The sequence below is a fragment of the Talpa europaea genome, assembly GCF_964194135.1.
Source record: "Talpa europaea genome assembly, chromosome: 1".
NCBI classification, from domain to species: domain Eukaryota; kingdom Metazoa; phylum Chordata; class Mammalia; order Eulipotyphla; family Talpidae; genus Talpa; species Talpa europaea.
In genome coordinates, this window is record NC_140073.1 from 109,011,937 (window position 1) to 109,037,148 (window position 25,212).

General features: G+C 40.3%; 1 protein-coding gene across 2 annotated transcripts in view; it reads left to right on the forward strand.

The window, feature by feature from the left end:
• The window catches only part of GAD1 (glutamate decarboxylase 1), a gene marked incomplete at both ends in the record, with an annotated part of 41,126 nt that overhangs the window by 5,555 nt on the left and 10,359 nt on the right, over positions 1–25,212 (forward strand). The window contains 9 exons of one of the 2 annotated variants that reach the window (XM_084245095.1): positions 3,412–3,570; positions 5,095–5,337; positions 10,225–10,315; positions 16,810–16,922; positions 18,035–18,150; positions 18,233–18,312; positions 18,537–18,591; positions 22,899–23,015; positions 24,150–24,214. In XM_084245095.1, coding sequence (XP_084101221.1) covers positions 3,412–3,570; positions 5,095–5,337; positions 10,225–10,315; positions 16,810–16,922; positions 18,035–18,150; positions 18,233–18,312; positions 18,537–18,591; positions 22,899–23,015; positions 24,150–24,214 — 1,039 coding nt within the window. Of the gene's footprint in view, positions 1–3,411; positions 3,571–5,094; positions 5,338–10,224; positions 10,316–15,418; positions 15,456–16,809; positions 16,923–18,034; positions 18,151–18,232; positions 18,313–18,536; positions 18,592–22,898; positions 23,016–24,149; positions 24,215–25,212 lie in introns of those variants that run through there. The other variant, XM_084245096.1, reaches the window with a different exon arrangement.

Sequence of the window (25,212 nt, forward strand, 5' to 3'; positions counted from 1 at the left end):
AATTTAGTAGAGACAGAATGTAGTGTTGGGTTTTGACCCTGGATCCACAGTCTGCCCCACCTATATACTGACACCCCCACTCCCTTCATCCTAGACCTCCACGGCCTGGCGGGTTGCCATCTTGACCTGTCAGCATCCAGATTAGTGTGACCTTTCACCTTAAGACAGCCAAGAGACCAATGATCATCTTCCAACGTCCCAATTTATTGTCCTGTGAGACTCCCCATAAGCACCTTCACTGCCTTGTCAAAATTAAAGCACCCCCTTCACATTCCGACCCTTTCTAGGTAAGCCAGGGAATGAAGCCACAAAGAAGGGCTTGGGTCTTACCAGTGGTACCCTTATCCCTGGAGGCAGAATCCCCCAGGAACAGAATCAGCTAGAAGAAACCTAGAGTCTTGCCAAGAAGCAGAGAGCCGGTGGTTGCAGGCATGGTGGCATTACCCAAAGAGAGAAAGTGCAGGGGGAGCCCTAAGTTCTGGTCCGGGCTCTGCTAACTTCCCAGTCTATCCTTGGGCCTCCATCACTTATCTTTGCAGAGATCCTAAACAGGTTGCCACTTACAGCCCCTGAGTGGTTTTACTTAGCTCGCACAGTGTATGTGTATATATTTGTATGTGTTTAATATTGTGTCCATTGCTAACTTTTAAAAACAGAGAAACTTCAAATATTCTGTATCTGGCTTAAAAGGGGTAGGGGTACGGATCTGGTAGGGTACTATTAGCTCATAAAAATAAAAAAGCATCCTTCTGTAAGTAGATGCAATTCTATGCCACATCTTGGTGAGCAAGAGCAGGGGCTTAGGGTTTGAACTCCATTTACCCCTTAGCTGTGTGCCCTTACACCATGGCAGTCTGCAGCCACTTGGAAATAATTGGCTCAATCTGCATGCTCTCTAGTTTCCCACACACCTCCCCACTCACTGGGCACCCTAGGTCTTTGAGTTTGGGGGCAGCTGTGAGGAACCAGCAGTAAGAGCTACCCTCTGCGCAGAGGTACAGCCAAAGCAGGGCTTGCCTCCCATCACCTATCTGCCCGAGTGCCACCGCCAGACCAAAGCCAGCTGTGACTTCAACGCTCCTCTTTTTTTCCCCTAAGCCTCTTAAGAACATTGGGCTTGATTACCATTTAATCACAGGTTTGAGCTCAGTACTCACAGCTGGGGTGCAGAGCAAGAGGGAGAATAGTCTGACTCAGCCTGGGGACTCCTCTTCCAGGACCCATTTCTCGCCAGGGAGGTTGTTGAAGCACTGACCTCAGGGTCATCCACCACCTGGCCCTCCTTGCAGAAGTGCACAGTTCCTTCTGGGCCTCTCAGAGCCCAGTGACCCTGGGTCATGGGGCATTTCCCTATTCTTGAGGCTCCCAATATTTTAGGAAGCAAATAGTTTCCAAAAAATTGCTATTCCAATAACAACTAGATGTCATATTACAGACATTAGATGTTTATATTAGCAAATTAATGGCTTTAACACAAATAATAAAATGTAAATGTGCTGCTCCTGAGATAATTCTAGGATTTATAGAAAATACAAATTCCCATGACTACAGGAAATATGGTCCAGGAATGGGATGCAGGGTTAAGGTCACAATTGTTATCTCTCAACCCATCAGATATCTTCTAGGAAAGCCTGTTAAGATATCCTTTGGAAATAACACCCACAGTCTAAAAGGAAATTCTAAGGCAGGCAGGTGCCCAGAGGAAAGGCATTTCTAAGGGGTCTCCTGGCAGAGAGATCAAGTTCCCTGGGGAGTGAGTCATCACCAACCAGAGGTCAGAGACCCAGAGAATAAGAGTTCAGCTGGGCACCACGTGCTCACCTCCATTAGGCCACAGGAACTTGGTCTTCTCAGGCTGGGCAATTCCATAGCTCTGTTCAGGGAGGAGGGGAGAAATATCAATTCAGGGGCCAGATGATCTGCATTCCTCTGGTTCCTGGTTTTGAACTCTGGGAATGTGAAAGAGGAGACCAGAAAGTAGAAGAGCTGAGGGAGACAATACACCCTCATCTTCCTGTTCAACTGTGGAGCTCTGTTAGAGTGTATTCCCCGATTCTGATGTCCTTCAGGGCCTAAGAGTTTCAAAGGTCCTGGGAACAATGAAGGGCCTGGTACCTTTGCCTCCCCATTCTTCCCTCCCAAAATAGACCTTGCTCCTGTGTGTGGGAGGATTCTAATCACTGCAGCCTTTCCCCAGTATCCCTCCTTCTCTCCATTCAATTGCAGACCTGGGGAAGGAAAGCTGAATTCCCCAGATTAACTTGCCTTTTCTTGAAACTCCTGGGACTTCCTTCCAAGCCTGCCTTGTGAGTTGTAACTCCCCAAGGAATTTTGTATCTACACAGACAGCTTTGGGGTCACCAAGAAACTTCAAATTCTCTTTTCAGTGTTACCTTTCAGGTGAAAATAGGCCAAAGTAGAGGGGCTGCTGAGGGAGGGAGCAGATCTGCAGAGCCTAGGCCCCAGGTCTCCAAGGGAGCAGTCTTCAGCCCTTTTGGCTCAGGCTGCTTCCATCTGCTGCTGCTGGTGTTTGCACTACTCACCTCAGGCAGGAGAGGAGTCCAGTCCTTCACAAAGGCAGAGGTGAGGCTCTTTGGATCCTACTTGGGCTCAGAGTAAATTTCTGTGAAGTTCATGGATGGTGCTCTACTGTCATTACATCAGTTACTACCTATAAGCTCCTAGAAGGGAAGGGATATGTTTCATTTATTTGTCCCCTGTCCTAAATGCTTGGCAAAGTGCTTGTCCACGATAGATTACCAATAAGAATTTAAAGAATTACATGTCACCACACATAAGATTTTAAACTTTCTTTTCTCTTTCCCCAGTACCTTTATTCAAGGACAGGGAAAGTTGCACTTCAGGTCTGGATCAGAAAAACTATACTTATATTTAACCCTGTGAGCATTACTTGGTGCCCTATGAAAGCATCTTCCCTGATCTCCATTGCTGATTCCCACTCCTCCTCCCTTTGGGGTCCTCATCCCTCCTCCCTCCGGTGGTGCTCACTCCCTCCTCTCTCTGGCTGCATAATCCATAGACCCAATGCTGGCAGCATCCTCTCTGATTGTGTTTCTTCCCTCAAAACCCCATCCTGGGGCTGGTCACTGGAGTGGAAGCTGTCCAATTAACTTAAATCCGAATTCACTGTAATGTTCAGAGAGGAGAATGGGCATCACTTATAGTTTTTCTCTCTTGCATGGCTGGGTCTGTGTCACTGATGACACCTGGCAGTGCCCCCTCCTGCCTGAAGGCCAGCAGTGCCAGCGGTCTTATATATAAGAGGCAGACACTAGGGTTCTTTTCAGGAGAAATGAGCACACTGCTTGGAGAGTTACCTGGCCCGGCTGCTGAGCCTCTAAGGCTGGGCAGTTCAGCACACTCCCTCTGACCCTGCTTCTTGTGCTGCAGGCTTCTTGCAAAGGACCAACAGCCTGGAAGAGAAGAGCCGGCTTGTGAGTGCTTTCAAGGAGAGGCAGTCTTCCAAGAACCTGCTTTCCTGTGAAAACAGTGACAGGGATGGCCGCTTCCGGCGAACCGAGACAGATTTCTCCAATCTATTTGCTCGAGGTAGATATTTCCCTCCTCCAGCCCAGGCCTAGTGCTATCCAGCATCCCTTATTTGAGTTTCTTGACTCTTTACTGAAAGCTTCATTTACCAAAAAATGTCATTACTCCCTCTGAACCATCATGCAAATGCTTTTTCCAACACTTGAATATACTATACTCCTTCCCTGCTACCATTGTCTCCATCATTTTGGAAGCTGAATGAGAGCAGTCAGTAACTTTAAAGACACTTGCAGGGGCAATATGGATCCTTAGAATCATTCTGAGATTCTGAAGGAATTTTATATATAAGGAAATTTAGTGAGTCCCTTTGTACCATTTATCCTCCAAGGTTGGCAACAGAAACAGACTCCCCCTGAACTCTTACCCAAGTGCTGTCTTGAAACACATTTTCTTTTTTGGAGATTTTTCACTAATTACTCCTGTCCTCAAAAACAGTGGTAAAACACTGGCTCTTTACCAGTCTCTTCCAAACAGCTTGAAGGTAAACCCACCACCACCCATGGTCATGAACACCCCGTAGACCATGGAGGCCAGTAAACAAGACTTCACTGAAACTCAGAAATAATCCAGGGCATAGGGCCTCCCCGGTGGCGCAGCGGTTGAGCCCCGGTTTGCGAAGCTGCCTGCAGCATCTGCAGCGCCGGTTCGATCCCTGGCTGCTCCCCGGCCACACCGGAGGAGGGTCCCAAATGGTGCGCAGACCTCTCCTGCCACCTGCTGCTCCCCTCAGCAGTGTACTTCAGTCTTTCTGCCTGCTCTGCTCCCCGCTCTGGCTCTGGTGAATTCTCTCACCCTCCCGCGCTTCTGACTGTACCCAGTGCTTGCTTGAATGAATGAATGAACAAACCAATCAATCAATCAATCAATCTTTAAAAAAAAAATAATCCATGGCATAGACAAGAGCATCATGTCCAGCCAGTCTGCCCTCTTGAGTCATGGGTGACAGCTTCTACTGGAGCCACCTAGAGCTCACCTCCCTTGCTAACCCCCCTAGCCTGACTGCCTAACAGACACTGAGACCCACAGTCTCCACCAGACATCACAAAGTCCAGCCCAAAAGAATCAGAGAGAGCCCCATCTTCCAGATTCTTCAGAGTGGACCTCAACCTCTACCCAGAGAGGCCTTACCCTCTGCCTGGACAGATCAAATACATCAAGGTGCCAAACCGAAAACCTGTAACAGAGACACACTTGGTACCAGAGTGCCCAGTCAGCCTGCAAATGGACAATGGCAATGGCATCAATATAGCTTCTAGTCATAGTTTCTCAAAGCACTCCATTCCATTCACAAGTGGTCAAATTATCAGAAAATCTGTTAGTCTCCAGAAAGTGTATGTGAAACTTCTGTGTATATGCATATGTGCATTTTCCTGTGCAATTCATTTATCAGATTCTCTATGCATGTATATACCCTGGAATGAAATTATGCCTGTAAAAATACCATGGCTCATAGCAGTCGTTTCTGGACTGAGAAAGTTCAGATATGAGTAAGGTGATAACCGCTTGTTGGCTTTTCTCCCTCAGATCTGCTTCCAGCTAAGAATGGGGAGGAGCAGACCGTACAGTTCTTACTGGAAGTGGTGGACATTCTCCTCAACTATGTCCGCAAGACATTCGATCGCTCCACCAAGGTGCTGGACTTCCATCACCCACACCAGCTTCTGGAAGGCATGGAGGGCTTTAACTTGGAGCTCTCTGACCACCCTGAGTCTCTGGAGCAGATCCTGGTTGACTGCAGAGACACCCTGAAGTATGGGGTCCGCACAGGTAAGCATGAGAGCCAGGTGGGCATGCAGTGGCAACCTTGCCCAGCCTTGCCAATCATGAGAATGCCATGTTTAAGGAGAAACAGACACTGAGATGAAGGAAGGCAGCACAGTGCTCAATGACCATAGAATGACCTCAAAGGGGTAGTAACAGTTGGTGAAAGGCTCCAAGACTGGCAAAAGTTAATCACCACATATTATTGGAAAAGTAGATTTAAAAGATATAGCTACAAGATGCTATGTCAAGTTATATAAAGAGTTTTCATTCATGGTTTTTGACTATTCACCACCTAAAAGGAGCAGGATGACCCAGTCCCTACTTCTTGTCATACCCATTTCATTCTGATAAATCCTACTCTTGCTTAACGGGGGCACTAAGAAGAATCAGGCCCATTTCCCTCCCTGTCTGTATTAGTTTTCTAGAGCCGCTGTAACAAATTACCATGACTTAAAACAACATAAATATATTATCTGATAGTTCTGGAGGTTTGAAGTTTGAAATCAAGGTGTCTGCAGGGCTATGCTCTCTTTGAAGACTCTTGGGGAGTGTCCATCCTTGCCTCTTCAGCGTCTGGTGGCTGTGGGCATTCCTCTGCATTCTTGGCTTGTAGATGCTTCACTCCCATCTTTGCCTTCACCTCCACGTGATATTCTCCATGGATGTGTACCCAAATTTCTCTCTTCTTATGAAGCATATTAGTCTTTGGACTAGGACCCACCCACAACATCTTCTACCGGCAAAGCCTAACAGTTTATCTGTCTGTCTGTCTGTCTGTCTCTCTCTCTCTCTCTCTCCCCCCCCCCCCTCAACCTCTGCAGTTTAGACACTCTGACTCACCGAATCCTATTTCCAATATGGAGCCCTTGAGGATGGTGTCCTGCCTCCTTTTCATGTCTCTCTAATCAGCAATTCTGGCCAAAGTGGAAACTTTCCAATTGCTTCACATTCAAGGACTTTTTGAATCTGTCTAGCTGTTTCTAAGTCTAGGAGTGAAACATTTCCCCCCCTCCCACCTATCATTCCCTACTCTAGCCTATCTTTCCTTAAGCAGACAGATCTGTAGGAATGGGCAGTTCATGGCAACTTCCACCACAGGGGAGCCCCTGAAGACAACTGGTAGCCCCATTTTTCTTTTATCACTCTCCCTCTCATTTATTTTGCTGATCAGTCTTCTTAGTCATTTGAGGCTAGGTTTAAGGCCAAGACCAGGGAGGTTGTAGTGATAGAGCTGAATAAAGTAAAATATTATAATGAAAGAATGAGGCTGGCCAAAGAAGCATTCTTAAATAAGGAATCCCAAACAGCTTTTGTGGTCTGCTTGCACTGCTAAGATAAGTGAAGCTTCCTTGAATAACTGAGATGGAGAAGTCTGAATTATACTACAAAGTCTGTGCTTGGTTTGTAAAGAAAAGCATTCTCATCAATTTAGTTACATCTCACCTTGGTCTGGTGGCTAAACTATTTCTGATGGAGATCCAAGGTAGTGTTATTTGACTGAATAAAAAGAGTCAAATTATCCATGTATGTATTAGTTTGGCTTGCTTTGGTGCGATGCTTTTTATTTTGTCGGTTTATACTTTCTCATTGATATCAATGCTTGGATAACATAATGAATTGGGTTTGAATAGTGAAAATATACTGATCTGGGTATAGACTGTAAATGAATGATGACATTTGGAAATTTCTCTACAAATTAACAAAAGACATCTAAAAAAGGAACCAGTGTAAATAGTCTTCATGAACAGAGACAGGACCAGTCATCCTTCAGTCACATCAGACCTCTCTACTTTCTTAGATTTTCTTTGTTCAAACTTTTTATTATGGAAAATTTCAAACCTATACAAGTAGAACAGTATGGTGAACACTTGACAACAAACACTGAGCTTCAACTATTATTTTTTTAAACTTTTTAAAAAATTTTTTAAAGATTTATTTTTATTTATTCAAGAACTGGGGTACAGGCCAGAGGTGAGGGAGAGTGAGAGGATTCACCAGAGACAGAGTGGGGAGCAGATCAGGCAGACGGACTGAAAACACTGCTGAGGGAAGCAGTGGGCGCAACAGGAGAGGTCTGCCGCACCATGTGGGTATCTCCCTGGCCCACCGGGAATCGAATCTGTGCTGCAGAGGCTGCAGACAGCTTCACAGTGCTCCACTCAACCCACCGCACCACCTGGGAGGCCTTAAATTGTTTTTATATTTTAAGGATTTATTTTTATTTATTTATATATCATTGTTATGTAATTTATATATATTATTTATAAATATATAAATATATATTTATATTATATATATAAATACATATATTATATATAATATATAAAAATATATATATTTATATTATTTATATTGTTATATATATTATTTATATTTTATTTATATATCATTGTTATATCATTGTTATTTTTTAACAATGTTTGCTTTCTTTTCTCAGGTGTAGTCCCCATAGAATGCCCACCATCAATTCACCCGTGCACCATCACCATAGTCCCCTGTGTTCCTTCCTCCCTTATTCTGATTCAACTATTATTGATGCCTGCCAATTTTGTTTCACCAGTACCCAAACCTCTGCCCTGATTTCTATATTATTTAGAAACAGATCCCTGAAAATATTGTTCATCCATGGATATTCTTCATCCTCAAGAGCTTTAAAAAAAATTTAACCACTGCAATATCATTGTTATAACCAAAACCACAAAATTTATTGTTCCTTAATATAAAACACTCAGTCACTGCCCAAATTTGCAGTTGTCTCATGAATGTCCTGAATGTTTTATCTTATTTTGTAACAATTCATTTGAGCCCAGATCCAAATAACTCCCTCATGTTGAAGTTGCTTGATCTGTCTCTTAATCAGTAGATTCCTGGTTTCATCTCCTTTTGTTCCTTGAAGTTTATTTGTTGGGATACTTAAAAAAAAACCTCATTTCTCCCCTTACCTGATTCTATATGTTGCTCAACACCACATCTATCATCTGTTATTTTCATTTAATATAAAGAGTTGAAATTGAAATTTAAAGTTGGCTATTTTTTTTACTTGGCAAATTGATATTATTTTTTAAAAGATTTATTTATTTATGCATACAAGAGCTGGGGTACAGGCCAGAAGTGTGGGGGCTGAGAGGATTCACCAGAGACAGAGTGGGGAACAGAACAGACAGACTGACTGAAGTACATTGCTGAGGGGAGCAGCAGGTGAGTCAGGAGAGGTCTGTTGCGCCATGTGGGTATCTCCCTGGCTGGCCGGGGATCGAACTCACACTGCAGAGGCTGTGAATTGCTTCATAGTGTGGTGCTTAACCCCTTGCGCCACCAGGGAGGCCCTGATATAAGATTTTTGAGCCATAAGGCTATAGCCATAAGATAAAAATAAAGTTTTGGGCAAGTTTGTGTCCTTTATATTTTAATGGAAAGATAATGATGGTTTCACTTTGAGGGCATAAGTGTTAGTTTGTCCATCTTTTGTTTCTGCCATTGTGTGTAGTTTTGCTACATTGTCAAATAGTGTGATTATTTATGATTCAATTGTCTTGAAATGCATGTTGTTAAAAATTTTCAAATGGGTATTGCAAATATTTTAATGGAGTGCAACAAAATTAGTTCTATTTGCAGGAGATCCCATAGATTCTGATGGCATTGAACAAAGTAAAGTAAAATGAACTAGTTTAAGTTCTTTAGAGCGATATACATGGATTGTGGAGTCTAGCCTCATCCTTATATTAAGCTTACTATTTTATTCTTTCAGTTTTTCTAAATATCAGTATTATATTTTGAGAACTTTGGAGATGCAGGGATGGGTATATTCTAATATAAGAAGTCACAATTTGAATTTCTGAATGTGTCCCCAAAACATCTAGAAAAGAATAGGCATTCTCAGGGAGGGAAGGTAGATTAGGAACATTCAAATTCTAGCTCTGTGATGTCTGATGGTTATTTCAGAGGCAAAGACAATTTTCACTGGAATCAGTAGTCAGCATATCTTTCTAACACTAGTTTTTTCTGTCACATACCCATAGATAATCTATTGCATTGACTGCTTTGTGACAGCCAAGCCAAGCTTGCTGATGTGGTGTTGAGTTTTACTCTGAACACCAAGTTGGCAAAAACTTGGCAACAATCCTGAGTTTGATGAGAACAAAGCCTATTAAAGCATATTTTGTATTTCAAATGGCTATATAGTATATATATATATATATATATATATATATATATATATATATATATCATTCACTCAATGAGTGGCTGAGGCTGTGTCTGCCCATGTCACAGAGGAGATGCCCCATCATATCAGCAATAAGTTTAGATTAGCAGTCACCTGACCATATGTGGGCAAAACACACCACAGCTTGATGGTATATTTGAAACCAAGACCCAGAGAGTGATGGCAAGTCTTTGGCTTCAGAACCGGCACTTACCCCAACATGGTTTAGTCTACAGAGACACAAACCCTCTCTGAGGTCTGTAGCCTTTCTTGCATCAGTAAACCTTGATTTTGGGATAAGTTCATGGGATATTAAGTTAAAAGCTCAAAGATTTATGGAGAAAATCAGGACCACCACAATCAGATTTATGATTAAAAATAAATGCAACAGAGGAGTTCATCTGGAATCAGCAAATAAAATACTGGAAAAATTATTACTTTTATGACACTGGATTTTTTAAAATTTGAAATATATGCTTTAGAAACACCTAGTTTTGGGGGGCATTATTAATACTACAGGTTGGTATAGAATGGGTCAACCTGTCCTTCCTTCTCCAATATCTGTGGGCAGCCCTATTAAGAGGTCACTGGGGTAAAAGACCCATCAATGTGGACAAACTTTTGTTTGAAGATATCTTTAAAAATCTGCATTTGCCTTGATGCTTACCTGCTGCTCATCCCCCTAGGTCATCCTCGATTTTTCAATCAACTCTCCACGGGACTAGATATCATTGGGTTAGCTGGTGAATGGCTGACATCAACTGCCAATACCAACATGTAAGTCCCACATATTGTTTTCATGTACACATCCATGCTGTATGATTATGATTTGTTGCTTTAAAAGTCCAATTCCAGTGGTTCTGTAATAAATATATAACAATTGGCCAAATCATCTTTTCTCTTAAAAGCATTTTGGTTCTATCACAATATGATTTAATTGTAGATACTTGATATGATAAACTATATTTTAACTGAATAATGCAACTTCTAAGAGCATGATCATGAGAAATTATAATTCTAGCATTCAAAATGTATTGTGAAATTTTAATGTATCTTAAGAGGTCATTTTAGAGTATGATCTTGGTTCATTTTCCCATCCATACATCAGTCTTTATCATTTAGGTCAACTTTCCTTTATAATTAATGTTACCATAAAGCCACAAACTAATTTGATGATTTTATTGCTTAACAAAAAGTTTCAAAATAAAATTCAGCTAGTAGTCAAATGTTGTTTATTTCTATCAAAACAACTGACTTTTTTCTGAATTTGACAATTTTCCATACTTGTTTGAGTAGGCAGATCCTATTTGTTTCTAAGTTGTATATTAATATGAAAGTGACTTTAAGGTCCTGGGTTTTGGGGGTGATGCTTATTCTACCTAAAGCAGTCTGATCACCTCATGGCTTCCTCTACATGCATGTGCCTTCTTTGGAGACATCAGGTTGAAGAAGGGTCATCATAGCCTGCTGAGAACTCTTTTCTGTCAACACTATGTTTTTCCACTATCTATATACCCAGACAATGGCCCCACATTCCATTGAAGTGTCCAGGTAGAAATAATGAAACAAGTGTCTCACAATGATTTAAAAATAATTATATAAGAGTTAGATAGTTTTATTCACTGTGGAAATACTTAAAATAGTCATCCACTTTTTAAGTTCATGGTAAAGTAGATTTGAAAAATGAATTTAGCTGAAAGGAAGATATGATTTAAAATGAGAAATTCTGTTTGACATATAGAATGTAAGTCATTAAAGTTCAAGGTATTCTATTTTTCTTAAATTGCTACCAGTCACAGAATCTGAATGGGCATTTTAAAATTATATATTGATTTGTGTATGTTCCAAAACTGCTTAATGCTGTGAACTCTCAGGATCCTTAACTACATTCAGTTTCTATTAATTAAGGATTCTTGCTTGGTTTGCTAATTTAAAATAATAACAACAAATTTAAAAAATTAAGCATGACAAGTGGAGCCTTTAGTGCTAAAAGGCACTGAAGACTAAATTGATTGAAAGCAAAAATGGTTTACATGCTCCCTGCTTACAAGTCATCGTTAATTTCACACTATGTCCATGTTGGCCAACTGAGACTTCAAGGGGCCTAGAGGAATTTGGGTCAAAGATACAATTGCTTGTATGATCTTCTCAAACAAATCGCGCCCCCCATTTGCAACCTTAGTTGTATTATGATTCATGAGATAAAAGTGTATCAGCAAATATAGACAGCATAATATACTAATTATAACTTGGAAAAAGACAATAATATATCTCATACTGAGGAACAATTTTAGTTGCAAAGTAAATTAAAACAAAAACACTGGAAAATAAGTGAGAACAATAAAGTAAGACACATGTCCATTAAAGTCCAAGTACCCATATTAATATAGGCACTGAATTCACCCAGATCATTATGTAAACAAACAGTTTCAATCTCCCAATATATATAGCCCAATCTCAGGGTAAATGAAAGAAACTCACCCCTTGGAACCATTTATGACCAGAGTCTCCTAAAGGGCTTTTCTTTCATCAGAGATCTCACAAATTCTTCTTTTTTGTGTGTTCTTAAAATCAAACTCTCTTACTTCCCTTACCTCAGCTCAGCTATGAAACATTAAAATATATCCCAGCATCTGAGGTCAAGGCCAGTCCAACTAAATGGCAGACAGTAATTGCAGCTGTGCTGAACAGTGGATATTTATAAAATATGATCTGATTCCAGCAGATCGATAGAGAAGGTTATTTAAAATAGTGAAATAGTTCCTGTCACTTCTAGGCATTGTCTGAAGAAGTAATAAGTATTATCTAGAAATTGCTATGAGTCACTTCCCCTGCAAGATCATGAAATGTGGCCGCACAGTCAGGAGTTTATGCATAAATTTACTCCCTTGTGAAGGTCCTTCTTCTTGGACAGTGTTCAAAATAAGTGTAGGAAAGAATGGGAAAACGATCTCTCTTTGGTGGTGTAGGATATCTGTAGTGATAAGCTATACTTTTATTGAATTTGAGAGGCATTGGTAATAGAGAATAATCAAAGTTCTCAGAAGTCTTTAAAAAAAAAAAAACCACTATCCAGTATCTTAATTGAAGTGCAAAATATAAGGTATCTGAATGTCAGAACATTTATGTTTGTGGTTTTACACCTGCCTGTGCATGCAGTTTTGAGATACATTCTTCCAAGCAAGGACCAGGGCCAAGCCAAAGAAAATTTCACAAATGTGTAGTTGTCCATGGCACCTATTTTTTTTTTCCAAAACAGGTTCACCAAACACAGCTGTGCAGGTCAGGCAGCGCCCACTACAGCCTATTCTCACACACCTGATAACAATACTGCTCTTATGGCAAGATCTCTCACAGCCCTTTGCTATGAGGTTATGATTTCAAGTATCTAGCACTTCATTTGCATAGAAATTACACAGGAGAAATTTCCTATGGGAGTTATTGGTCACTTTATACTATTCGGCAGGTTGATAGAGAAGAGCCTGCAGGAAGCAGTTCTTGTTCATCATAGAAAAGCAGCTGTGATGTGAAGGACTTGGAATCCGACTCTGGACTGCACTAACTTTTTAAAGCAAATCACTGAATTTTTCTGAATCTCAGTTTCTTCTTCAGGAAAATGGCGATAATAATGTCCATCCTATAGAGTGGTTGAAGACTGAAAAAAGAGACTAGTCTTAAGTGTCCATTGTATGCAAGGTGCAGTGCATACACTCAGGAAAGGCAGCCACCCCACAGGTCACTGGTGCCATTCAGGACCCCTCTCTCCAGCACTCTGGGTCTTTTGTTTCTGTCGCTCATCATCTCAGGACCACAGAGGGGTTCACTAAGCTCCCCTCAGGTGTATTATCTTTTAAGGTGAAGATGGGCCACCAGCCATGTCTGTAAGAAGAGGAAATCTTAGTGTCAAGACAGTCAACATAGATTATTTTTCTCACTAAAGAAGTCCCCAGTTTGGCAGTCACCCAGGATCCAGGTTCCTTGTGCCTTTCCAAGGCTGTAGCCCCTGGCTCTGATCCTCAAAGTACTCTCATAGTGCTGACTAGCTGCTAGAGTTCTAGACATCACTTCTGCATTCTAGAACTCGGGAAGGAGTGAGTGACAGGAAGAGAGAGAAGAAGGAGGAAGGAAGGGAAAGAGGTAAAGAAGAACAGGAGGAAGGGCAAAGGGAGACACATTCCTTCCTTCTAAGAAATCTCAGAAGCTTTAAATAATATTCTCTGTAGTATCTCTTAAGCCAAATTTTGTCCCCAGCCTCACCTAGGGAAGTTCGAAACTGTAGTCTTCGATATAGGTGAATTGCAACTCCAAATAAAATTGAATCAAACAAGGGAAAATTGATATTGGTTAGCAACTAGCAGACTCTGTCCTAAGAGAAATACAGCTTCTTATCAATTTGCCTTAGTTAAGACTAAATCCCACTGAGAAGATGAGTTGAATCACTGAAAAGAGCTGATTCATTACCCTACTCAGAATATAGAAAGTCTCAGTTCTCCGGATTAGTGTCACTATGAATGTTGCCATCCTACTGCTCTAAATCCTTACTTCTAATACCTGTTCTTATGTTTCAGTCCTGAGTTTTATACAGTCTTAGTTTTTGGTCTTTGATTCATAAATGTTATCTTGTATTCTAACTTTAGCATCTAGCCAGATCCTTCTGAATCCATATTTGATCTCTTGACTGGTTTATCAGCTTCCTTCTGCCATCTGGGGAAGGGGTACCTAACCTGTCTGCAAGAGGAGAACCTCCTATAGTTACATACAAGATGATGTAGATATCTTCATTTTTCTCTTGGAGAGAAGGACCTAACTTCCTAGGATTCCCAAGGAGTCTATGATCCCAATTAAGTTAAGAACCATCACTCTAGGTGAACTTAAGGCTTTCAGTACGTGCTGGGTGCAGGCTAACTCCCAGTTGTAAACATGGTCAAGGATGGGAAGGCAGCATCAGAAGAGGTATCAGAGACCCCATGTTAGTGCATTTGTCAGGCCTGACTGAGGATTAACAGTCATGACCAATCCATCAGTTTCCAGGAGAGGATGTCAGGACTAAGGTCCTGCATCATGATAAACTTGGTGCTCACTGTGGGATGACTGGTCCTTCAGATCCAGGCTGGGACTGTCAAACAGGATGCAACTAAGGCCAAGAACCAGGCAGTAGATTCAGGCTAGTAAGCTTCCTCCTCAAGATTAAAAATGGTGCCTTATAACATCTTTGTCTCCTTGGTATGTAAGAGGCCAACTGGCAGATAGTAGTCCTTCAATAAATATATTTGCTGAATGGAACTGAAAGAAAAGTTTAGGAATTAGGTATTTGGCACAGATAAGAATTTGAAATAGTTGAGGTCAGATGATAAAACTCTCTAGACTCTTCTTCCTAATCCTGAGATTCATGGCTATGTTCCTTGTCCATTGGTAGGAGGACTTATTCATACAAACCTGGGCCCTACATTGATTAAAATCATGCGAAGAACCAGCCCCCTGGCCTTCAATTCCACCCTGTCTCCCTTCTCCCATGTGGTTCCTACTTGGTTATCTAACACTGACTTAGCTCCAGCTCAGCTTTCAACCAATCCTTGATAATGTTCCCATTTTATGGTGTATTTCTCCATTTGTCCTTTGCTTTCTCCTGGAGACTTTTCTCATTTGGTGTAGTAAGAGTCCAACACACAAAACTGCTACCATTATCTCTTCCCCATGCAAACATTTTTGCCATTCCAATGTTTCCAAAAATCAGTGGCACACATGTTCAGATTTTGTGCCCCAAAAGTCATATAACACAAATATTCAAGAACGGATCGAAGCACATCATGAGTTTGCCTCTTGGTACACTCAACAGCACAGGCTAAACCAGGAACCCTTCTCTTCTTCTTCCTTTATCAGGCCATCAGACATGAGGGAGTGTTGGTTGCTACGGTGATGGGGCTCAGAGCAGAACCAAAGCATGATTGTGACCTCCAGAGGTGATGGTAACTGAACACATGGTTTCCAAGGGTCTCCTTCCTACATTTTAAGGGTCCTTCCAAACAAAGTGGACATATTGGTTTTTGGAAACAAAATCCGTCTACCAACAGATATATCCTGACAATCTTCCAGGATATTTTTGTCCTCTTCTACCATCATATGATTAATATGATTGCTTTTTTCTCCATGATTAAAGTTACAGTGATTTCACCTGTGTCTTATATGTAATTATTTTCTCATCCTTGCAAATAGCTTTTCTAAATCATTAAGTCTACAAGAGTTACCACTAGTCTTCAGCATTGACATTCAGCCCAAACACCTAACCAGTGATGAAGTTTTCCCATATGACTTGGCTGAGTCAATATAGGCATCTCTCTTCTGTGAGCATGGTCTGAGCTGAGCCTACTGACTAATGCTTAAGAAGACCAAGCAAAAATAAGAAAGATAAGGAGTCTCAGAGTCAGTAGATATCTTTTTTGTTTTCTGTGGATGGACGATCTTTGGTTTCTCTTATGCCCTGTACCTAGTACCATGGTCTCGTTTCAATGACTCGTCCACTAGACTGTGCCTCTGTTTTGAATTGCTTTGAGAAGAGCATGGCTTGTTATTTTTAAATCAGCTTGCTAGAAGTCAAGCTAACCTGCTAGGATATCTGATGCCCAGAGTTAGCTGTGTATACCACTTGACCATCTTCTTGTTATTTATAATTGGTAATTAGAAAATCATCACTTTTAATTATTCTTGACAGATATTGACATTAGAGAATTATAGAACCAAAGCTGTCCTTGGGGATTATCAGAAGAAAAACCATGTAGATAATTATATTGAGATCTTTAAAACCTAGGTCAATATTTCCAATTATCTTCACAGTTAGCTTTTAGATGTTTACATTGTTTTCAAGACAGACACTGGCTCTGGGTTTTATAGATTCCACAAGTATAAAATTAGTTGTCAGGTTTTTTTTTAAATGTTGCAAATCAATTTTATGTAGAACTTAGAATACTTTTTTTCGTAATTAATATTTGCGTCATCCTACAATTGTAGAGGTGAATTTTCATTCCTTTTTCTCTGGATGGACAACACCTAAGACATTCCATTCAGATGAGAATCTATTTGTTGATGAGAAATCAAAGAGTAGGCACTTCTACCACCTCTCTGCATAATACAGGCTGGTTTCTACATTTTATGATTGGTAACTTAATACATTTCCAGGAATTGAATTGTTTCAGTTGTTTTGAACATCTCTATTCCCCAAATAATTGGTTTGACTTCTTTATTTTCATTCTTTTTTTTTTTTACTCCCTTCCCAGGTTTACATATGAAATTGCCCCCGTTTTTGTCCTCATGGAGCAGATAACACTCAAGAAGATGAGAGAGATAGTTGGATGGTCAAGTAAAGATGGTGATGGGATATTTTCCCCTGGTATGTTTCTGTTTCCTTTCCCTGACTTTTCAAGGTTTGAAGAATGGAGTCTCGATATCCTTAAAACACTAAGCAGAAAGTGGGTTTGGGGAAGACTAATGACCTAAAATTATTTTTTTCAATAAACTCCTGACTTCCTGTCACTGTCAGGATGAAGGTTAGCAAGAATGCTACTTTTATTTGTAGTTTTTAAGACTGCCCAAACCTATACCAAATGAAAAAAGCTGTGTCCAAATAATGCTAAACAAATCCATTCAATAAATAGCTGTTTGATTAAACTGAGATCAGTGAGTCAAAAGTAGTATATGAATGATCTAGTTCAGCCAAAATAGTATATTTACTTTCAATCTCCTGTCCTATGTAGCTACAATAAAAATCTTTAGAATAAGGACAGACAGTCTTGAGGAAAGGAAAGAGTTTTGGATGGTGTCAGAGACAGTAAGAATATATACAGGGGAGTGAAGTAAATTCCTACAAATGTGCCTATTTAGTTGTAAGGTAATTGATGCAAAAGTAACGAGTTTGTGTTCGCCAGACATACTGGAGAGTTACTTCAGTTCTCCTTGCAACTTTATTTAAGTAAACATGAGTTTGCTTTAATTGAATAAACTTAGAGCTCTCCTAAATGACTCAATAACTCAGTTGAACTGTTCTTTGAGGAGAGTATCCAGCCAATGTCACTATTTCCTTCTGTAGGCCCCATTACTCTCTCTCTCTCTGTCTTTCTGACTCACAGAACAGATTCATCTTTGTTCAGTAAATAGACTGAGCAGAAAGTAGAAGCAGCAAGGTTATAACTCACCTATCTCTTTGCAGCCATGAGTGCTACCAGCTCTTATATTTCTGTCTAGGATTCAAGTGGGATGGCCCTGGAATGAGTGAATCACCTCCAGCCAGATTTCCTTGGTGGTTTTGATAATAAGTGTGACTACTTGTATTCCCAAGGCAAAGGGTCCCCAGGGAAGCCCTGACAATAAGCAGCAGAACCCACCAAAATATTCTCCTTCCCTTTTCTGACCTCTCTTCTGTGTGGAGACACCAGGTCAGTCTTTGTTGTCATAAACACTAATGAAGGAGCCACAACACTTCGGAATGTGTCTTCTTGCTGATAGGGGGAGCCATATCCAACATGTACAGCATCATGGCAGCTCGCTACAAGTACTTCCCAGAAGTTAAGACCAAGGGCATGGCGGCTGTGCCCAAACTTGTCCTCTTCACATCAGAACACGTGAGTTGTTCCTTTTGCTTTTATACTGTGGTATTTTCCAAAGGACTGTCTGACTTCTAACCTAAGCCACTGTTTGTTGCAGAGTCACTATTCCATAAAGAAGGCTGGGGCAGCTCTTGGCTTTGGAACCGACAATGTGATTTTGATAAAGTGCAATGAAAGGTAGGCAAGGGAGAGTTGAATATTAGGTTCTGATGTATTAAATGTGTTCATCTGTTAAATTTGTTTTATTGTGCTTAAGGACTGACTCAGTACAGTGTGCCAAGCTGCTAATGGTCTGTTGAAAATATCCGATTAAATTACTTTTTGCTGCTGCTGAAGTTTTTTTTCATGTGCAGTCTCACTGGTTCTTCATTCTAATTTCTCTCCTTTTATAATAATTACAGGGGGAAGATAATTCCAGCTGATTTGGAGGCAAAAATTCTTGAAGCCAAACAAAAGGTATGTACTCTCTGCTGCCTCTAAACTTTGGTAAAAACAAATTTTTAAAAATTCCTTCATTCTTCCTTAGACAATAATCATCTTTGATAATGTAATAGATAATTTTATTGTGTTTCTCAAATTCTGTTCTCAGGTATTTGCTTACTTCCAACTTATGAGCTGACTCTAAAGCTATGTTGTTACAACATCAATTTTTTTGAAAAAAAAGAAAAGAAAAAGTTATTAAACCACTTGTCCTACCTTCATTGTGCCAAGTGATTAGTTTGATGTACTTCAATAAGTCCACTGCTGGAACATCATGAAGATGTAGTTTAATTGAGCTTTTTACTTGTTACTTCCTAGGTATAATTCCATTTTAACAAATACAATTTAGCTGAGGATTCTGTAGCAAAGTGCTTGCATGCCCTGGCAGATGGCCCATAATACTTGGTGAATTCAGCTGCAATAAATTTTACAGAACAAAAAAAAAGTCATAGAACAGATGTATCCACAAGGCACTGCCAGGTAACTGTCAGGCCATTTACCAACTCTGTTGTTTGGGTTACATTCATATACCTCCCTCTCTAACTGTAGCTGTTTTCTGGGGTCTCATTTGAGAAGGTGGATGGAGCTGTCTCTAGGGCTAAACAAGGAAGGATCAGATGAAGAGCCAAGTTTCAATAAAACCTAGGGCTCATAGACCTCCCTAAGCCCCATCTTTGCCCTACCACTCCACTTCCCCGTTTATTTCTTGTTCAGTTCAAAGTTTGACCATAGCCACTATTAGTGGTATAGTAAACAGAGCTGTTCTAAATAACCAAATAATATTCTACTACATTTAGTTTACTTAGAACAATGTGGCTTCTAAACATTCGATGTCCGCATGCTATTCAGAGCTCCCTGCCCATCCTGCTAAACCCTTATTATTATTTTTTTTTTATAAATTTTATTGTTATATTCCCCATACAATTGCAGCCCCCCCATTCTGACCCCAATCCCTCCCCTCCCACCCCCGCCCCCCTAAAAGTGTCTCTGGTTCATAGTTTTTTGTTGATTTTGATTTTCACTTTCTTATAGTTATTCATTTTCCTGGTCCCTTATTTAAGTTTTCTAGATTCCTGCTATGAGTGAGACCATCCGGTATTTTTCTTTTTCTTTTTGGCTTATTTCGCTGAGCATGATCCCTTCCAGCGCCATCCATGTTGCAGCAAATTGCATGTGTTTATCTTTTTTGAATGCTGAGTAATATTCCATGGTATATATGTACCACATCTTCTTGATCCAGTCATCTATTTTTGGGCATTTGGGTTGTTTCCAAAGCTTAGCTATTGTAAACAGTGCTGCTATAAACATAGGGGTGCAGGTGTTCTTTGGAATTGATGTTTCTGTGTCCTTTGGGTAAATACCTAGGAGTGGAATTGCTGGATCATATGGAAGCTCTATGTTTAGTAGGTCCAGAAATCTCCACACAGCTTTCCACAGTGGTTGGACCAGTTTGCACTCCCACCAACAGTGCAGAAGAGTTCCTTTTTCTCCACACCCTCGCCAACATTTGTTGTTGCTAGTTTTTTTAATATGTGCCATTCTCACTGGTGTAAGATGGTATCTCATGGTAGTTTTGATTTGCATTTCCCTGATGACAAGTGATGTTGAACATTTTTTCATATGCCTGTTGGCCATTTGCATTTCCTCTTCAGAGAAGTTTCTTTTAAGCTCTTCTGCCCATTTTTTGACTGGATTATTTTCTTTGTTGTTGTTGAGTCTCATCAGCTCTTTGCAGATTTTTGTGATCAGTCCTTTATCATTAGTGTTGGGTGCAAAAATGTTCTCCCAGTTGGTGGGGTTTCTCTTTGTTTTTGTTATTGTCTCTTTTGCTGTGCAAAAGCTCTTTAATTTGATGTAGTCCCAGCTGTTTATCTTTGCCTTCACTATCACTGCTTTGGGTGATGTGTCTGTAAAGATGTCTTTGATGTGCAAATCACGTAGTGTTTTGCCTATATTTCCTTCTATATATTTTATGGTTTCAGGTCTTATGTCTAGTTCTTTAATCCATTTTGAGTTGATTTTTGTGTATGGTGTGAGGTGGTGGTCAAGCTTCATTCTTTTGCATGTAGCGACCCAGTTTTCCCAGCACCATTTATTGAACAAACTTTCTTTGCTCCAATGCATATTCTTTGCTCCTTTGTCAAAGATTAGTTGACCATAAATCTGTGGGTTTATTTCTGGATTTTCTATTCGATTCCATTGGTCTGTATGTCTGTTCTTGTTCCAATACCATGCAGTTTTGATGATTATGGCTTTGTAGTAGAGTTTGAAGTCTGGGAGTCTGATGCCTCCATTCCCTTCTTTTTTTTTCAGGAGAGCTTTGGCTATTCGGGGTTTTTTGTGATTCCATATGAATTTCATCAATAATTGTTCTATTTCTTTGAAGAATGACATTGAAATTTTGATTGGAATAGCATTGAATCTGTATATTGCTTTTGGAAGGATGGCCATTTTAATAATGTTTATTCTTCCAATCCATGAGCAGGGGATGTCTCTCCATTTCTTTGTGTCTTCTTCTATTTCTTTTAACAGTGTTTTATAGTTTTCTTTGTATAGATCCTTTACCTCTTTTGTTAGATTTATTCCCAAATATTTGATTTTTTTTGTTTCAATAACAAAAGGGATGGTCTTTTTGATTTCTTCTTCTTCAGATTTATTGTTTGTGTATAGGAAGGCTACTGACTTTTGCGTGTTGATTTTGTATCCTGCCACTTTACTGAACTGATTGATGAGTTGAATTAGCTTTTCTGTGGAGTTTTTGGGGTTCTCTATGTATAATATCATATCGTCTGCAAATAGTGATAGTTTGACTTCTTCTTTTCCTATTTGGATTCCTTGGATGTCTTTCTCTTGTCTTATTGCCCTGGCTAGGACTTCCAGTATTATATTGAAAAGCAATGGTGAGAGTGGACATCCTTGTCTTGTTCCAGATCTTAATGGAATTGCTTTCAGCTTTTCACCATTGAGAATGATACTGGCTGTTGGCTTGTCATAGATGGCCTTTATGATGTTGAGGTATGTTCCTTGTATCCCAAGAATTTCAAGGGCTTTTATCATGAATGGGTGTTGCACTTTGTCGAAAGCTTTCTCAGCATCTATTGATATTATCATATGGTTTTTATATTTCTTTTTGTTGATGTGTTGGATAACGTTGATTGATTTTCGGATGTTAAACCATCCTTGTGCCCCTGGAATGAATCCAACTTGGTCGTGGTGAATTATCTTATGGATACATTGTTGGATTCTGATAGCTAAAATTTTATTGAGGATTTTTGCATCAGTGTTCATTAGGGAGATTGGCCTGTAGTTTTCCTTTTTTGTGTTGTCCTTGTTCGGTTTTGGTATTAGTGTAATGTTGGCTTCATAAAACGTGTTTGGTATTGTCCCTTCCTTCTCAATTTTTTGGAAGAGTTTGTGAAGGATAGGCACTAATTCGTCTCTGAATGTTTGGTAGAATTCATTTGTAAATCCATCAGGTCCTGGGCTTTTGTTTTTGGGGAGGTTTTTGATTACCATTTCAATTTCGCTAATTGTAATTGGTCTGTTTAGGTGTTCTATTTCTTCTTTATCTAGCTTTGGGTGATTGTAGAGTTGTAGGAATTTGTCCATCTCCTCTAGATTGTTAAACTTGTTTCCATATAACTGTTCATAGTAGTTACTGATTATTCTTTTGATTTCTGCTGTGTCCGTTGTGATTTCTCCTCTTTCATTGATGATCCTGTTTATTTGTGCTTTCTCCCTTTTTTCCTTTGTGAGCCTGGCTAGGGGTTTGTCTATTTTATTGATTTTTTCAAAGAACCAGCTCTTGGTTTCATTGATCTTTTGGATTGTTTTTTTAGTTTCAATTTCATTTATTTCTGCTTTGGTTTTTATTATTTCTTTTCTTCTACTGTAAACCCTTATTATTACTCTTTCCTGCTTTATGTTTTGCCATAGAACGTATCAGTATAAACCTGCTTATTTAATTTTGTTATTTAATTTTATTTATTGTCTGTCACTCTCCCCACTAGAATGTAAACTCCCCAAGGTCAGAAACATCTTTTGTGCTAACTGCTGTATTCCTAGCATCTACGGTAGAGCTGGTACATAAACATCACTCAAAAAAATTTATTGACTGAATGAATGAATGAGTGAATGAACTAATAAAGCATATTCCCAGATGATAGTGTCTAGTACCACACTAGCTTAGCTGATATATTAGAAATAAATGCTACTGCAATTCTACTTCATGTGGGAAGGGGAAAGGTTAAAAGACTTATCAACCCATGTCTCTTTCCTTATAGGGCTATGTTCCTCTTTATGTCAATGCAACTGCTGGCACAACTGTTTATGGCGCTTTTGACCCAATACAGGAGATTGCAGATATATGTGAGAAATATAACCTTTGGCTGCATGTTGATGTAAGTGCTATAACTCACAGAGTGCCCATCCTTTCTGGGGGAGGGGCTTTGCTTTATGATTTACCTCAGTCTTTTCCCAATGCCCCTGCCAGCCCTCTCTCCACATCACATTAATTCCTCCTCTTCTCTGGCCCCCAGGTGGGGATCTATAGTGAGTGCCACAGACTCATCCAGTTCCTTACTGGCTAGTTGCCATTTTCTGGGTTCATCCTAGAATATGTCTCTGTCACCTTCTCAGATGGCTTTTGTCTGTATAAATGGCTGCAAAATGAAAGATAACTGATTTCAGAGGTGGGAAAATGTATAGAAGATACATTTTATAGGTACAATGTATAGAATGTGGTCCATGAATCTGGACACTTAGCTGCTGCCTTTAGTCCAGCCAGCTGTGACACTTTCCTTAAAAATGTGTATTTGGTACATGTGGAAAAATAAGGCAAAATATGGAAGGTATTATCAACTAAGAGCTTTAGTTCCAAATTTCCCCAGGAACACAAAAGGTGCATTTTCACATGTATGACTGGGTGTATTTTTTCCTTTCTCTATATTTTCTTAATTTAATTTCTCTTAAGTGGACAGTGGGGTAGTCTGCCCTGCTACTGAGCAAAAGATTAACAAAGGCTGTCCTGTGTCGCATGGCATTCTGAGGTATTTAGGAGACACGCATCAAGGCACCCACAAAAATGGTCTTGCTGTTGGGGACCACCAACTTGGCAGACTGGCTGTTTTCTGAGATTTTCAGGAGCCCTTAGAATTCTACCCTCAGAAGATGCAGAGGACAGCATCAGCCCTCTGTGTGGCTTCCAGAGCCCCCTGGGGGGGACTCTTGGAGTGTCTGACTTTCCACAGCAGGTATTTGGGTCTTGGTACTACAAGCTTAGACCTGCGTTCCCTGTATCACTCATGCAACTACTCTGATGTTAGCTTGGAGGAACTTTATAAGATGAATAAGCACAATTGATGGATGATTAAAGCTGTCACTGATTGACAATCAGTGTTGGGTTCCTTTTTTCAGACAAACTTATGATTTTCACCTTTTATATTCCCTCTCATGTTTTACTAGTGTGGAATGATTGATTTGGGATTCTTAAATGTCACTGCTCCCCTCTCTGTCCTTTTTATCTGTCATTACAGGCTGCCTGGGGTGGTGGGCTGCTCATGTCCAGGAAGCACCGCCATAAACTCAGTGGCATAGAAAGGTAAGGCCACCTTCCATTCAGGCCATCCAACCTGTTGCACCCACTCCCTCCTGCCCTGATAATCAATGCCTTATTTCAATCTGTCTACGCTCACTTTACATCTCATTCAATAGATGTTTATTGAGCATTTATTGCATGCTAGGCACTGGGAAGTCAAACATAATTTATTTCCCAGTCTAGAGAGCCTTCAGTGAGTTCATAATTTAGAAAGAGAGAAAGATGAGTTACCAGTCACAATTCAGCATGGTAAGTGCAAAAAGAAAGGTGATGGCAAGGTATCCAGGTAGGAGAGAAGAGAATCTTACCGGTCCAGGGATTTTTTTTTTTTTGAAGATTTATTTATATAAGCACTGGGTACAGTCAGAAGCGCGGGAGGGTGAGAGAATTCACCAGAGCCAGAGCAGGGAGCAGAGCAGGCAGAAGGACCAAAGTACACTGCTGAGAGGAGCAGTGGGTGGCAGGAGAGGTCTGCGCGCCATGTGGGACCCTCCTCTGGTGGCCAGGGAGCAGCCGGGGGTTGAACCTGTGCTGCAGAGGCCGCAGAGGCCGCAGGCGGCTTCGCAACCCAGCGCTCAACCACTGCGCCACCGGGGAGGCCCATTACCAGTCCACAGATTTGGAAGCTAAATTAGAGTTTACCAGGGCAGAGGAAGGGGTACTGATTCATTTCCTTCTTCTTGCTAAGCTTACTGGTGGGAAAAGTGTTGGACACTCAGCTCACCTAACTTGTTATTTTCTTGTTCATTACTCAAGAACAGTGGGGAGTCTAAGCATAATGTGATTTTGACCTGATTCCTAAATGTTGATCTAAAATGAACTCACATTGATTCATTTAGCAAAAATTTATTGAACACCTATCATGAGCCAGCAGACATGGGTATGAATGCTTGGTTATCTGTCTTCAGTCTAGCCATCTATGGCTCTTTTCTTAAAAAAAAAGTATTATTTGATACTTGTAGGAAAATAAAGGCAGATGTGGGAAGGTTCTATCAACTAAG